The sequence below is a fragment of the Erythrolamprus reginae genome, chromosome 1 (assembly GCF_031021105.1).
Source record: "Erythrolamprus reginae isolate rEryReg1 chromosome 1, rEryReg1.hap1, whole genome shotgun sequence".
Classification (NCBI taxonomy): domain Eukaryota; kingdom Metazoa; phylum Chordata; class Lepidosauria; order Squamata; family Dipsadidae; genus Erythrolamprus; species Erythrolamprus reginae.
This window is the reverse complement of record NC_091950.1, coordinates 218,301,877-218,316,483: the sequence shown is the minus strand read 5'-3', so window position 1 is coordinate 218,316,483 and position 14,607 is coordinate 218,301,877. Positions and strand designations below refer to the sequence as shown.

Below are 14,607 nucleotides of genomic sequence, written 5' to 3'. Positions count from 1 at the left end.
ATTTTAATTTAATTAATTAATCTATTTAATCAATGTAAACTAATAGCATTATTGATTATTTATGTGCACCTAATAGTCCATGTTTGCACTAGAATTTTTTGTGGCAGGAATTCAAGGTGAAAGTACCTTTGCACCAGCAGATCAGTTTTTCTCTAAATTTCATTTCTACACTGAACAAGTCTGAACAAAACACCACAGATAAATGTTTTTTTTTCACTAATTCCCATGTTTGTATAATTTTATTTCATTCTTTTCAGGTTACCTGGCCCCTCGGAATCTTCCCAGCACAGGTTTCTTGCCATTTCTACAAACTGTGCTTTGCAGTTCTGATTCCACATGCAAAAGTGCACCATATACTCCTGAAGATCTTTTGCCCAAATTGAATATTTCACTCAAAAGCAGGTAAAAAAAAGTTGCTTGGCTTCCTATGTGTGTGCTATATTATATATGATCATGCTAATTAAAATGATGAAGCATGGGGACTGCTGGCCTAGTTCCCATCACCTCTTGGACGTTTAACCTCAGATTCACATGCACTTTTCTAAGAAAAGAAATTCACTTCCTGGAGGAGCATTCAGTTACATGAGCTCTTTCAGAAATGGCCTCTATAAAAGAAATCTGGAGCATGATTTTTGAAGTCTATATTCTCTTGAAAACACAGAGCAGCTTGAAACTAGGCAAAAGGGAATCCAGAAGGGAATCTCACTAAGGATTTGATTCCTTTAAATCATTGTTGAGATTTGAAATATGTTAATATGAACTATCCTTCCAAAGTAGTGAAATATGGAATAATGTTAGATGTGCATAAAAAGGCAATACTGACTGAGCACATGGTTGTGTGTATGGGTGCATTCTGATGCAAAAGGGGCTTATTCTGTCATTTCCTTGACATAGAATATTGGAAAATTCAGAATAACAGAATACTAGAGTTGGGGGGGGGGTCTTCTAGTCCAACCCCTTGCTCAAGCAGGGTATCTTATACAATTCCAGACAAGTGGCTGCCCAGTCTCTTCTTAAAAGCCTTCAGTGATGAAGGCAAGCCATTACATTGATTAATTGATGCCACTGTTGGAAAATTTCTCCTTAGTTCTAGGTTGTTTCTTTTGTTTCTTGTCTTACCTATGTACAATAGGTTTTTGTGGCAGTCCCTCAAATATTGGAACAATGCTATCATGTCACTCCTAAATCTGTCTTTTATCAGATTAGACATACCCAATTCTTACAATCATTCATATGTTTTAGCCTCCATCCCTCTAATCATCTTAATCACCAACAGAGTTCCAGTGTCATCTCAATTCGTATTGGAGGGGTTTGTAAAAATTGAAAATATTTTCTCATATTAATTTGGGATACCAGAAGGATACTGGTTGAGGAAAGAAAAAAATACAGTGGAAATGTCTTTACACTTTTCATTTTTAATGACCTCTGGAGGGGCTGATAGGCAAAAAGGAAGCTATGTGCTCCCTCCCATATTTGGGTACACCAGGATGATTCAACAGAAAAAAGCATATGACTCTTCCCTGGAACAAGCTGAAAGGATGTGATCTTGTGGTCTAGAGGTTAAAGCTGCTGTCTTGCAAGGCAGACCCCACAGGTTCAAATCCTGATAAGGGCATGGCTAGCTGCAGTGAGCAAAAGAGCTTGAAATAGACCCTTCTTTTTCATTATCAGCAAAAATATTTTGTTTGTTTATCCATCCATCCATCCATCCATCCATCCATCCATCCATCCATCCATCCATCCATCCATCCATCTATCTATCTATCTATCTATCTATCTATCTATCTATCTATCTATCTATCTATCTATTTATGAGTGAAGTGCACACCAAAATAAAAACAATCCCAAACTGAAATCCCAGACAGCTGTTCTGCTGAACACATTCTGCAAAGGAGTTTTTTGCGAAATCAATAACATTGATTTCGTTGTTGTCTCAAGTGACATCTGTGAAAATAATTCAGGTGCTCAGGCATGAAAATGTGCTGCTCAGACACTATACTTTTCCACACACACCAAACAAAAATTAGAGGCCATAGCACTGGAACATCACTTGGCTTGCTGCTCCACTGCACCGGCAAGCAAGTAGAAAAAGTGGGCTGATGGTCACCCGTGATCTTGCTGGGTGGGGCTGCCAGAGCCGCTGCTGCAAGGTGAGGCAGGTGTCATGGGTGGCCTGGCTGCAGGGCTTTAAGGTAAGTTGATGTGTGATGCATGGAGCAGCTCCACCCTGTGCTGGCACTGGTAATGGCACGGGTGCGCTGCATGGCTTCCTGACCCACAGTGAGCAAGCAGAAGTAGTACATGGGGGGGGGGGAACAAGACACACCCAAAATAAGGCTTAGTATTTATTTGGGGGGCCAAAAGAAAATAAGACACAGATTTATTTTGGGGGAAACACGATACTATGCTGAATGCTAATTTTTCATATTTATGATTAAAATATATGTTACCTGAAGCTCATCATTAGATGAAATATTAGAAAGTATTGTAGAATATGTAAATTTGCAATTTATTAATTCTATTAATTAATTAATTCTATTAATTAATTAATTCTATTAATATCACTAAAATAATTCTTATAGACAGTGGAAAGAGTCTAAATATATGTCTATCAGGTCACTAGGAGTCAACATCAATTTTATGGCACATTGATTGTCTGTATGTATGTCTATGAATCTATCTATCTATCTATCTATCTATCTATCTAACTAACTAACTAACTAACTATCATTAATCTCATCAATATAGTTTGTATTTCAATAAAAATTCATTTCTGACATAAACTCAGTTTATTATGAATATTCTCGATTTAATTTAATTTAATTTATTTGACTTCTCTGCCGCCCAATCCCAGTGGAACTCACACAGTGGGCGGCTTACAACGAAAATAGTACATACAATAAACAAGTCAAATAATTAGTAATAAGAACATTTTTAAAAAACCATAATAAACCAAAAATGAATTAACCAACCGAATCCACAATTATACAGAACAGTTGCAGTCAGACATGATAAGATGTTACAATTCACGACCTCCAGGCCTGGCCACAAAGCCAGGTCTTCACAGCCTTTTAAGAAGATAGTAGGTGGGAGCAGTGCAGACTTCAAGGAGTAGTTGGTTCCATAATGTCGAGGCAGCCACAGAGAATTCTATTCCTTGCGGGCCCATCAACTTGCATTGTTTAGTCAATGGGACCTGGAGGAGGCCAACTCCCTGTGGTCTGATTGGTCTCTGGGAGGTATATGGCATATAGGCCGGTCCTAAACCATGTAGGGCTTTATAGATATTAACCAACACCTTGAATTGTGATCAGAGACCAATTGGTAGCCAGTGCAGTATGTGGAGTGTTGGTGTTATATGGGTGCATCGAGGAACATCCATGACAGCTCATGCGGCTGATATAGGTAGCCCTATGTAGAGCATGTTGCAATAATCTAGATGGGAGATAGGGAGGGCCTAAGTGACCAGTCTCCTGGTCCAGATAGGGCCTCAACTGGTATACCAGTTGAACCCAGGTAAAGGTCACTCTGGCCACAGCTGAGAGGTGGTGGTCAAAGTTCAGCTGTGGATCTAGGAGGACCCCCAAGTTATGGACCCTATCTGAGGGAATTAAATCCTTCCCCCCCCAAACAATTGATGGACAGATGGAATGATGCTTCGGAGGAAATGCCCAGAGCCACTCAGTCTTGTCAGGATTGAGTTTGAACCTGTTTACTCCCATCCAGACCCTTACAGCTTCCAGGCACTGGCACATTACATCAACCGCTTCACTGAATTGTCATGAGGTGGAGATATATAATTGGGTATCATCAGCGTATTGATGATACTGCACCCCATGTCTTCGGATGATTCTTCTAGTGGTTTCATGTAAATGCTAAAAAGTAGAGGGCAGAAGACAGACGCCTGGGGCACCCCACAAAATTTATATATAAAAGCAGTAGAAAATTAAATACAAAATACAATATGTTTCTTCTTGCTTCTTTTCTTAACAGAAGACAGAGGAGGTCTACTAACCAGGCAGAGGAGAGCAGCCCATCATCCCAAAGTGCTGATGTCCTTCAAAATAGAAATAGTCTGTTGCGTAAGTTATTTAATTCACTATCATTAAAACAAGAGCAGGTGATTTTAATAATTATATCAGTGCAATAATAGATTGAATCATGTGTAAAACCTATTACTATTACTATATAACTATTATTATTTTAAAAAAAGAAACAAAGCAGGTTATTGTTCTTCATATACAGTACATTCACCTGATTTCACTCCTTATTATAATTAAAAGGTATATGTAACTTCTTTTATGATCAATATATTTACATTTTCAAAATTATCATAATTTAAAATTTCTTCTATTTCTCATTTTTATATACTTAAATAGTCTTTGTAATTGTAATATTACATAAGAGTAGTATATTTAACAGAATAATATACTGTATAAAGTAATCATTGTATATATTTATCATATAGGAGGATTACATGATATTTATTAAAATTGCACAAAATTAAATATTTTATTTACATATATTGTTTCTGGCCATGAATTAATTCTTGCTACAGTAAAATTCATGGGATATACAGTATTTTTCCCAAATATTCAATCAGCTCGCACAATTTCTGTTCTTCCTCTTTATGATCTTTATAATTCATCCCAGGCTTTATATTTTAATAATGAGGTAAAACATTTTCTTCTTTCACTTACAGAGATACCTGATTCAACATCATCATCAACCAACTATGACAGAATATACTTGCTTAACAAGATTCTCACTTTAGCAGAGGTAATAGTCTATATATAAAGGGTCATTTTAAATGCCCCGTTTTACCTAAAGTTAATGTAGCTATATACATTTTAATATTTTTAATGAGGAAATAAAATAAATATTTTAGTTTTTAAAAGTACCCAAATTTCATTTGCTTGTGCTATGTGATGAATATTACAAAAATGATAATTCTGATAATCAAATCAGGGATGAGTTCCAAAATGTTTTACTACCACTCTTTGGGTGTGGCTTATTTTGTGGGAGTGGCTTTGCGGTTATGTGATTGGGTGGAGGGTGGCTTTGCGATCATGTGATTGGGTGGGGTGTCTTGGTGATCATGTGACTGGGTGGTCATGTGACTGGGTGGTTGGGGCTAACTTGATGTCACTCATATCATGGGTTAGGGTTAGGATGCCTGGCTTCTCCTTGACTTAAATGCCTCAACGCAATAGAATAACCTTATCTATTTACTACTATTGAACATCCAAAATATACTATTTAACCCTATGTATCCATATGTGTATATACATATTACACACAGAGACACAAAAATATACATTATCTACTGTATATACTGTATGTGAATGTGCACGCATGCATGCGGCGCGCTCACATGCACACGCATGCACACACACACACATCCCTCTTTTAAAACTATACACATTCAACCTCACTTACTGCATTAGAAAAACACGCCGAGTCCACTTTCTACCATACGTTTAACCATAACTTCTGTATATTAGAACATTACACATGCCTTCAGATTTATATGCCGCCCCGAGTTTGCGGAGAGGGGCGGCATATAAATCCAATAAACCTAAACCGTACTTCCCTAGTTTTTATATGACTGTTTAGAGCCAGGAGATGTCATGGATTGAGTAAAATCTGGTGAAACTCACTTAACAATGCTCTTGCTTAACAACCAAAATGTTGGGCTCAATAGGGATCATAAGTCAAGCACTATCTCTGCCTTCCTCTGCTTGGCAGCCTTGTCCTAGTAAACTAATCCTTTCTGCAATTTTCATCTCTGTTAGGAGCACAAAAATAATCCAGACAATATAAGGTTTCCTGCTGCAGCAGGAGGGTGGACTAGATGACCTCCAAGATGTCTTCCATCCCTAAATTGCTGTGCTGTTTCAAAGTGTCTTCCGAAGCCTGAAGACAGCTAGGGTATCTCATCTTATAGCTCAGCTTCAAGTCAAACATAATCAAGAGAAAAAAAGTGTATCTTGGAAGCCACAGGACCTTAAATATTAGATGACTGAACTATTCTATATAGTGGAAGTATCAATTGTGCTCATCCACCAGGAAAGTCTACCACCTGCTGGTCTACTGATAATGCAACATTCGTTCCATTTGTAGAGCTATTTATTACCTCCCTCTCTTCCAATAATAGAAACAACTGACTGGATTTATAATCAGCCTTTTATGCAGAAACTCATGGCAGCATTATACAGTGCTCCATCTTTAATATTTAATATTTAAGTTTCCATATCCTTCCAGTATTGTTGAGTCACAACCCAATAGTCTCTTGCTTAAAAAAATCCCAATTATTAATTTTCTTTAGCAGGAGCCATTCCAATCCTAAGTAGTTGTTATTTTAAAAAAATCTCCTAGTTACAAAGTGTGGCCTGCTTTCCACTGGATGAAATTCTAGTCATTTTATGAAATTGTATAGTTATCGGAGGCATGCACTGAAGTAGTGATAATAAGACTTTTGAGACTTCTAAATATTTTTAAAAATATTTTTAAAATATCCAATATTTTAAAAATTGGATTTGTACACTGTTTATATTGTTATGAGCCGCCCCGAGTCCTCAGAGAGGGGCGGCATACAAATCTAATAAATATAAATATATAAATACAGTACTTTTGTTTTGTTCAAATGAGCTTTCCTTGAACATAGACTGAGATAAATATACATAAGTTCATGTAAACAAGCACAGGGAGTATCTGTGGACTTTTTGAGTTGTGGGACTGATTCTAGTAGGTAGCTTCCTTCATTTTCATAAAAAAGGATGAAAAATCCCTGACTTACAGACCTTTTCCATCTTGAAGAAAGGAACAGTACTCTGGAAAGTATATTATGACACAGTTAAGGGAATTTGGCTTCTCCACTGACTTTCCTTGTCAGAAAGTTGCAACCATCATGAAGAGACAGTTGCCAAATATCTTAATTTTGATCATGTGACCATGGGGATGTTGCACTGTGAGAAATGGTCATACGCTATTTTTTTCAGTGCTGTTGTAAATTTGAACGGTCACTAAATGAACTGTTGTAAGTGAAGGACTACCTGTATCATATTCTTCCAAACATTTGATCAATTCATTTTAGAAAATCTGTATCTAGTTAAGACTGAACAAAATAATTTTATTTCATTAATTTTATATGCAATTTTATTATTTGGATGCAGAAACAAGACTCTTCTCAAGCAAACCTTAAAGTTGCTATCTGTGAGGTTCTATCGGTGAATGCATCTTTGCAAAGTCTCCTTTCGGAAACTCTTGGAATGAATATCTATCAGCCATTCTGCCTCAACAGTATGTCTCTTCTGGAGTCATTTTTTCAAGAACTCAGAACTCATATTTCGAAAGTAAGTTATCCATCCATCTTTTATTCTTTTTCTTCTCTCTGCTCCTGGCCCTTTGTGGGGAGAATAACTTTCAGAAATTGTTTGGAAAAGAGCTCCCTTCATCCATTTTTAAAAATCTAACAGCTTTTCCATGCTCTATCTATCTGGTTACCATACATTTACAAATGTGAAGCTGGTTATTTTGTAAAAAGAAAAAGAAAAGAAAATTAAAGTCATGGATGAAAGAGCCGCAATAATTATGTGTCTGAAAACAGGAGAACGTCTTTCAGCTCAAGGACAAAGGCAGACAATGAAAAATATTGGAAGTAATTTTTAAATTTAACCCCACTCATGATGTCAATAGATATGAGTATTTAAATATTGGCCTGCTCTGACATTCTGTGTTAAGCAAAACCACTGCAACGGAGGGAAGTCTCAAGGGTAAGGCTCCCAGCAGCCCTTGGGTTAAAAGGCAGAAAGAAAAGGCAAAAGGGAGGAGAAGGGAGACACCACGGCTGTGCAAAAGTTTCAAGTTGCTGATGCCCCAACCTCAATGCATCTGTCTGGCACTTTAACGACTGTGTAATCGGCAGCCTCCCATTTGCCCCACCATGGGAAGAATGCATAGATTGGGGGGGGATTGAGACTTGAGAGGGGTGGGAGTGGGGGGGGAGGGTTTAATTTCAAAGCCTTATATTAGCTGGTGTGACAGGGAACTTTAGGAGCTATAAAAGAAGGGGGGATAAAAAGGGGGGGGGGAGAAACACAAATGGGATGGGGGCTGATGAGGCAAGATAAGACAACTTGTATCCTCCACGCAGCTGCTCCCAGTCCAGGGAGAGACCACTGGATTACCTCCAAATATGGATTTGATTTTAGAATTCTGACATGGCAAATGGCAATGGATAATTGGACTAAAATGTTTGCAATGCTAAGATACATATTATTGATGTATATTTGTAATTTATCACTGTACTAATTAATAGAACTTAAATACAACTCCCCCCAACTTCTAAGGTTGCTTTGTGATGAGAGAAATCGGGCAGCATCCCCCTCCCCCCACCTCCTTGGTGACTGGAGCCTCGGAGCCACTTCTGGCCCTTACAAAGTAAGGAAAAACTCGTGAGTGCAAGGCAATTAAGTTCTTGCACTGCTGTGAAGTTTTTGGAGAGTTGCTCCAAGGCTCTGCGGCTGCAGTCGTCCGGGGGACGGGGACGGGACGGGGACGGGGACGGGACGCTGCCCGATTTCTCTCCTTCCAAAGCAACCTCGGAAGTTGGGGGTTTTTTAGTACAGTATTTAAGTTCTATTAACCTTCCACCCTACCCCCAGGAGGAGGAGTGGCACTGCAAGGACTCTGTAAACAGCAGCCTCCCATTTGCCCCACCACAGAAAGAATGTGTTGTATCTTGAAATGGCTACCTTGTATTGCTTGTAGATAGTTTGTTCCGTCTTCCAGCGCTGTTTGAGCTAAAGCAGGAAGTCGCTCCTGATTGGCTCAGACGCGGCTGGCTCTTGCCTTGGCGGGAGCCGCAAATGTATAAAAGAAGCGGTTTCTCCAAGCAGAGTCAGTCGGTACTAGCTGAATTGTCACTTTGCCTTGCTGAGCGGTCACTTGTTCTCTGAGCTGAATAAAAGTACCGATTTGTTTGAACCCTGCCTCTGGGTCTACTTCAGAATGCATAGATTCGGGGTTTGAGAGAGGGTGGGAGCAACTCGTATCCCCCTATGCATGGCTGCTCCCAGTCCAGGGAGAGAGCACAATTGAGAGGCACACTGGATCCTAAGCTCTGGGTTACCTCCAAAGTAAAAAAGCTCCTTAGCTGCTGGCTTGCCTTTTGCAGCTCAGGAAAGTGGTGCTTGATTTGCCACCACAGCCTGACTTTTTGATTCTCTCCGAGCTACACAGCCTTCTCTTCGCCCTCCATTTTCCTCACCCCGGCTAGCCTTCTGGCTAGCACAACAATGCATGCGCAAATGATGTGGTCCTTCCGGTCAGCTAAAATTTTTATTAGCTCCATAGCGTCCCCATCCTCCTGTGGGCAGCAGCCTATGACTGGGTCTCAGGTGTTGCGGGCGGGGGAGGAGACGGAGTGTCATGGAAGGGGAAAGGAGGGGAAGGGGATGGACTGGCAGCAGCAGCAGCCAGGCACGTACACCTCCTGCTCTGGCTGGGCTGGCTGTGCCTTAACTTGCCTGCCTATCCTGCCCTGCCTGTAACAGTAGATGTAAAGCCCCGTAAGCTGCTGTGAACTCTCTGGGCGAAAGCAGCAGGGGTCCCTCCCTTCTCTTAAAGGTGCAGCCGCCGCTGCCACGCGCTTGATGGGGGCAAAAAGGGGGGGGAATCCTGCCAGGTTGTTTCGGCGGGTGGGGGCGGGGTGGATGGTCACTGCCGGGAAGCAGCCCTTGCAAAGAAGAAAGAGCCCCAAAAGGAGGGAGACCCCCACCCACCCCCTCGATTAGGGGTGTCCGCAGCTTTTTTTTGCAAAGCCGGCCGCTTGCCAGGTCTCTGCCGTTGGCTGCACACGGTGCAAAGGACATGCACGCCCACACAAACAAACACACGCACACACACAAACACAGAGAGATACATGCAGCCTGGCTAGGGGGCTCACTTCCAAGGAGACTTTCTCTGGAGTAACCACTCCTGCCTTTTGGCATCTCTGTTTGTTCATCACTGTTAGGAGGTACTGGTGGTTCCAAAGACCCTGGCTGAACCTCTCCCTCTGGCACCAAGTTCTTGCTAGCCTCATCATTATCCAGCTTGGGTGCCAGCTGCACAGGCTGCTGGCACATCATTAAGTTAGTCTTCTGTTGAACAGGATCCACTATCAGCTGTGCGGGCTGCTGGTGGACCACAGCAGTAGCCCCTGGTTTCACTGCAACATTGACTTTCTTCTCGGTCCCAGACATCATTAGGCTATAGCTTTTTCAGAGAGCTGGTTTAATGTTAATGGCCTGATTAATGAACCAAAAAGAAGTAAACAATATGAGGAGCTTTGAATTCCCAAAAGTATAACTATTGATACATCGTCTCAGTACTATAGAAGTAAAAGCAGCTCTGGTTTCCCCATGCAATGGTCCAATTATAAAATTTCCTTTCCTCTCCCTGTCTAGTACCTGCAGTAGTGTTCTTTGTGAGTTTCAGGCTCTCATGGTCCATAGACAAAAGCTTAGCATTCCATTCCCCTCTCCTTTCTGCCGCTTGAAGAAGCTCAGAAGAAATAAAGTGATTCTATCTTGACAAGGATGATAAACAAGATGCTAAAACCATTCCTCAAGTTTAATAATCTGCCTCCTTCACATGTAACCAGCTTGTAGAAAAAAAACACTAATCAATTATAGGGCATCAGCTAGACTGGGGTTGGACTGGCTGCAGGGCTCTGCCCATCTATCATTCTTACATTCTTTACACCATTCCATTGTGCATATTTGACTTGAATAAAAATGAAAGAGGCGAAATGCAATTTTGATCCCATAACTCCAGTTTTTCACTAGTTAAGCCTTATGCCTTATGCTACACCCTACAAAGAATTTACGATTAATAGATAAACAATTTAGAACTATGCACAATTCTGGGCCCATAGCATAACACTGCTGTATTATAAGATGTAGGCAGTGATGGGCTACCAAAATTTTTACAACTACACTGTGGCCATGGCTTATGCATTTTGTTTCAACAACTTTCAGTGCAAATTGGATGCTCTGGGGTGGAGCTCCAAATTTTGCTACTGGAATTGTGTTCCTGACCATTTCCTTAGGAGCCCATCACTGGGTGTAGGAGAGGAAGAGTCATGTTTGCATGAAGCTGTAGTGGCCAAGAAGCCATGTTCTGATCTTATCCATCCCTAGTCACCTGATACAATGGGCGCTAACCGTGTAATGTGTTTTGTATGCCTTGTTATTGATTAGTTTAGTTTAGAAAGGAAAAACACTATAATTGTGGTAATTTAAAGCTGTCTTATTCAGGAAGTGAGGATAAGTTGAAGGTACGCTGTGAGCCAGTTATCAAACACTTGAGTTGCAATCACATGACTGGGACTGCTGCAATGGCTGCAACTTTGAGAATGGATGTTAAGTCCTCCTTCTTCATCACTGTGGTAGCTTTGAATGAATGGATGGATGAATGTAACCTAAGAACAATCTGTGTTGGACAGTAAGTGAATGTCAGGACCATTACATTAAGTTATTTCAACCAAGTGACATTTTTTGCTGGAAACTGAAAATAAACAGCAGACCCTGTCAAAAAACGTATCACATTCAGTCAGGTGACTATGGGATGTACAAATCATTGTAAAGTTGAATCATTTGCCAAATGCCGAAAATGTGATCATGTGATGGGGTTGTGTGGTTATCATAAGTCCAAAAACATCATAAATAGCTGTGGTGAGAGAGAGGTCTATCAAACAGTCATTAAATAATCAGTTATAACTTGAAAACTACTTATATTCATATGTTAAAAGACTTTGCTTCTCTTTCTAGTTACAGAAGTATCCTTCTTATCAGATGGCTTTTGTCCAGGAAGCTGGATCATTTTTATCACTCATCTCCCAAGTGCAGAATGAAACTTCTATATGGAACCTCTTCCTGATGACTCCAGATATCCTTCACGGTGCCATCACAGTGAGAGACATGATTGATACTTTTCACAGCAGCAAAAGGTAAAAGAGATGGAAGCTAGAAATTGTTGTGCACAGGATTTAATTTACAATACTTTTTGACTGTTACACAAATGAACCCAGTTTTGATGAACTAAGATAATTTGGGGACTTTTTTCTTCTAAACATCAATTTGTGTCCAATTATTCCACAATGGATGGTGATTACTTCTGTATGAAATTAAAATAAGGTGGTAAAATTTGATCATTTTATAGTGAATTTATGGACCAGCACTATGATTTTTTTTTATCCGTGGTGAAATTAAATTTGGCAGCAAAAAGGGGCTTATTATTATATATATGAAGAAATATGCCTCAGATTTATAATGTATGGAACATTGAATCAAATAATTGCAGTTGACTTTGTTTTCATTATCCCATTTTTTAATGGAGGCTTTTGGTGTCATGGTTTCACTAGTGGCTGTATCTTGGCAGCTGCCATTTTTCTTTTCTTAAAATGCCCTAGGCAATGGTTAGAAGAAATTTGTTTCTTCGACAACTCCCACACTGTCAAATTCTTTGACAGTGTGTGTGTGTGTGTGTGTTCAAGTCAGTATTGACTCCTGTAACTGCCTGGAGAAGTCCCTGAAGTTAGGAAATGTGCCCCCCTCCACCTCCCTGTAGTGGGGAAAAGAAGAAAAACATATATGGAAGAGAATAACTTGAAATATATAACAAAATGAAAAAAATTACAGTGTTCCCTTGATTTTTGTGGGTTCGAACTTCGCGAATAGCCTATACCACGGTTTTTCAAAAAATATTAATTAAAAAATACTTTACGGGTTTTTTTCTATACCACGGTTTTCCCCGCCTGATGACATCATACGTCATTGCCAAACTAATAATTTTTGCAAATAAATAGTAACAAAATAATTATTGTTAATAAATAATTATGTTTATAAATATCAGGATCACTAAGTGTCTTATTCAATGGTGAGTACCAGTAATAATGGTGAGTAAATGGTTGTTAAGGGAATGGGAAATGGTAATTTAGGGGTTTAAAGTGTTAAGGGATGGCTTGTGAAACTGCCCATAGCCAAAAATGGTGTGTTTACTTCCGCATCTCTACTTTGCAGAAATTCAACTTTCGCGGGTGGTCTCAGAACGTATCCCCCGCGAAAATGGAGGGAACACTCTAATACATTTTGCAACATTTTTGCAAAGGCCTCTTCATATACAATTTCATGGTGTTACATTATATGAGAAAGCCATCGGTGAGAAAGCTGCTTTTAAACCAGTCCCTTTTGAGTCTTTCATGGTACAGTAACTTTTATCTACAGCTGAAAAGGCTAGAAGTGAAGCAAGGGACTGGCTATAAATTTAATGTGAGTGGGTTCTCCTCCACCCCTGCGGCTATTCTAGTTCTGTTTAAACACTTTTAAAAAGTGCATATCATAGAGGAGCTGAGCATGTCCCTTATCTGCATTGGCTCATGCCTGATTCATTGCATCATCAAACTTAGGACTTTTCTTGTCTTGTTTTTAAGGTTATTTATGAAGAGGGATAACAGTTCCAAAATGATTCTAAATATGACTAGCTGGCTATCTACTTTGAACTGTTCAGAACAAGGTGAGACTAGTCCATTTGTTGTACCTGATCAGAGACCTAAGTAATGTTAATTTATGTATTTTTGTAGCTATCAAATGTTCATATCACCTGTTGCACTTGGATGACTTTGGATGGTTTGCAAATAAAACAAAATCATATAAAATCCATAGTTAAGAACAAAGTTAAAAACAAAATTGAAGCAGAGTTAAATGGAAATAGTGAAATGTTAATAGACAGAGAAAGTACAGTACCTTCAGTTCACCAACCCCTCTTCAACAATGCTTGCATGATAGACCCGCATATCAGTTGGAAGAGATAAGCCTTGAAACTCTTCTAAAAGGCTAGGAAAGTGGGGCCCTATCTAGTCTCTGGGACAAGGTATTCCACAAAGCAAGGAACAATGACAGAAAAGGGTCTCCTCTTAGACCCCACCAATTGAATTTCTTTATATGACAGGATCCACAACATAACTTCCCTGTTTATGTTGGTGGAATGAGTTGGTGAAATGAAATGGAAACTCCAATCGGTAGATCCAAATCTTTGTATTACAGGCTGGTAATAAACCAAGTTTATTCAGGTATCTTACATAGTTATATATGGTGAATATTCTCCCCTAATACACTATTCAGCAAAAGAATTGCTGACATTCCTATACAATATTTATTTATTTATTTATTCATTCATTCATTCATTCATTCATTCATTCATTCATTCATTCATTCATTCATTCATTCATTTATTGGATTTGTATGCCACCCCTCTCCGGGCCAATGCATAAGATTCTAATTTTAAATATTACTCTATTAAATTTGAAAACAGTGCCCTTCATTCATTCTTCCTGATAAACACTGGCAATGATATGTCAGTCCCAATTTTATTCCCCATTTTTAAATTTTTCTCCACCTTCTCGCATACAAATTTAACATTTATATACCTTCCAATATTATATGCAACATACATAATTATACATTTTTATACATTGTTCATAAGCCAATACCTTATTTATTTATTTTTTCTTAACTAACACCAGTCTTCCCCTATGACTAGTCTTTCTTGCACTCCCCTCTC

General features: G+C 39.3%; 1 protein-coding gene across 1 annotated transcript in view; it reads left to right on the top strand.

Annotated features, from left to right (window-relative positions):
• Positions 1-14,607, top strand: part of ABCA12 (ATP binding cassette subfamily A member 12) — a 266,663-nt gene that overhangs the window by 39,810 nt on the left and 212,246 nt on the right. The window contains exons 3-8 of the mRNA XM_070732222.1: positions 258-402; positions 3,994-4,120; positions 4,705-4,779; positions 7,176-7,355; positions 11,817-11,995; positions 13,478-13,560. Of these exons, the coding sequence (XP_070588323.1) occupies positions 258-402; positions 3,994-4,120; positions 4,705-4,779; positions 7,176-7,355; positions 11,817-11,995; positions 13,478-13,560 (789 nt within the window). The remainder of the gene's footprint in view (positions 1-257; positions 403-3,993; positions 4,121-4,704; positions 4,780-7,175; positions 7,356-11,816; positions 11,996-13,477; positions 13,561-14,607) is intronic.